Source organism: Cicer arietinum, chromosome 7 (genome assembly GCF_000331145.2).
Source record: "Cicer arietinum cultivar CDC Frontier isolate Library 1 chromosome 7, Cicar.CDCFrontier_v2.0, whole genome shotgun sequence".
Taxonomy (NCBI): Eukaryota; Viridiplantae; Streptophyta; class Magnoliopsida; order Fabales; family Fabaceae; genus Cicer; species Cicer arietinum.
Genome location: NC_021166.2, coordinates 4,548,020 through 4,550,197, shown reverse-complemented (window position 1 = coordinate 4,550,197; position 2,178 = coordinate 4,548,020). Strand labels below are relative to the sequence as shown.

The 2,178-nt window shown below is 30.8% G+C and overlaps 1 protein-coding gene across 1 annotated transcript in view; it reads left to right on the top strand.

The window, feature by feature from the left end:
- The window catches only part of LOC101515154 (outer envelope pore protein 16-2, chloroplastic), a 2,527-nt gene extending 1,538 nt beyond the window's left edge, over positions 1 to 989 (top strand). The window contains exons 6-8 of the mRNA XM_073370936.1: positions 9 to 18; positions 475 to 542; positions 679 to 989. Coding sequence (XP_073227037.1) covers positions 9 to 18; positions 475 to 542; positions 679 to 822 — 222 coding nt within the window. The 3' untranslated portion in view covers positions 823 to 989. The remainder of the gene's footprint in view (positions 1 to 8; positions 19 to 474; positions 543 to 678) is intronic.
- The last annotated feature ends 1,189 nt before the right edge of the window (positions 990 to 2,178 follow it).

Below are 2,178 nucleotides of genomic sequence, written 5' to 3'. Positions count from 1 at the left end.
AAGAGTCCTTCCAATGGGGTAATGTTACATTCCCTTAACTTGAAAGGACATCATATGCTTATGTATATGTCAATTTGGCAATTTTTAGATACTATTTTTAGTTTTGGATAAATTATAAATGCCAAAATTGCATCAGGAATGTAAGTATGCCTACATTTTCAAACTATGTAGCCCCAATGCTTCGGACTGGAGGCGGTATTCAGTGTCCCCCATAGAGCCTAACATATCTAATCGCGTTCAATCACTTTTACTTACTCAAAGTTTTATCGGTTCAATCACTTTTACTTACTCAAATTGTTATCAGTGTCAATGTTATGTCTGATGTCTGTGTCAGTGCTTCATAGTTTTCAAGTTTGTTTGTGTCTGTGTTAGTTTATCCCGGCTATCCCACCAATCATGGGGTTTTCGGTGTATTCGATGAGAGTTATCTAGAAGGCATGTGGATGTTACAAACAAATTTCTTCTAAAATGCAGGATTGGCTGCAGGACTATATTCAGGACTCACATATGGGCTGAAGGAAGCTCGCGGTGCTCATGACTGGGTAATCTTCTCTAAAAGCACAATTTATGATAGTACTGTACATGCTTGTATTAGCTTAAAAGATGAAGAAAGTTTTGGATATTTAATCCTTGTATTACATGTGGTCTAAAATATTAGTTTATTGTGTGTTGGTGCAGAAAAATAGTGCAGTAGCTGGAGCAATCACAGGGGCAACACTTGCATTAACATCAGAAGACTCATCTCATGAACAGATTGTGGAATGTGCTATTACTGGAGCAGCTATCTCAACTGCTGCAAATCTTCTAACAGGGATATTCTAAATCAGTGCCTTGTTGAGATTTATAGTTTTTTTTTTTATTTTGTTTTTTTTTATCTTATGATGATTTGTGAGAATTACTTCTGGTGTACTTGTTTAAAATGAACTTGTAGCAAGATTTCTTTCTGAATTTGTAGTTCTCTTTGTCAAAAGCTTTTATATTATAGCCCATGTAAGCCTCTAGTACCACTAATTATAACTTCTTTTATTAAACAAATAGAAAAGGAAAAAGAAAAACGTGATTTTTTGTGGGGCATTTGCAAATGTGATGCGAGTTTCACTTTTTAACACTAGTATGTTTCAAAAGGAAACAATCTCAAGTGTTGGGAGTCTAACAAATCTGTTTTGTTCTGTTTTTACGATATTCAAACTAAAACTAACTTGATGAATCAGTTCGGCGTCATTTTGTTTTTTTGAAGTTTTTTTTTTTTTTAAACAAATCATGTTTTTTATGGTAATAGAAATTAATCATATTATTTTATACTCTTTGTACTCAATAGGATTCAAAATACAACTTGATAAATAGTTAAAAAATATGGGGACTAATCCATAAGTCTTAGTTGATATCATGTATGATGTTTTTTAAGTTATTTTTGTTTCATTAATGATTTTTTAAATTTCTTGAGTCTTAGTGTTTAACATTTAGAGGTTGTCTTAATTGAACAATTAACAATCTCATAGTTTGATTATAATAAAGTTTGGTTATGACTCAAGAATATCTTTACTCTTTTGAATTAAAAAAAAATTATTTCTTAACATAAGTTTGGATTTTGCCATATTTTTATACATTATTTTTTATTCAAATACTTTTCTTTCTATCTTGAGACCGATATTTATATTCATTAATACAATATTAAAATAGATTTTGATGTGTTTAAATAACAGAATTCTTAAATTATTGCTCCAATTATACTTGTAAAGCTTCACATTTTTCCTCAAGGAGAATCTAAGCTAGAGTTTTAAGTTTCAAAATATAACAAAAAAAATTAAATAAAAAATCCCTCCATTTCATTTATGTTTTTTTTTTTGAAGAACACCATTTTGCCGCTGTTTGTGTACCTAAAATTTAGTTAATGTTTTACTCATTTTTCAAGTCTTTATCCTCTTTATTACCTTTCATTTTTTGGGATCGGATTTTGGTTTTCTTATGCCACCATTTATAAGCCAAAATCTCCAACTTTCCAGTTTCCTTACTGATTGTTTTTTAAATAAAAAATGAGACTATTCCCAGTTGTGTCTCTTACATTCAATTCTCTACAGTCTTCACAATTTCCTCTATGGGATCATGGTGACCATTGTTGTTCTTATTGTTGCTCTCTACCACATCTCTCTTATGCGTCAGAGGGACAATACAAGATCC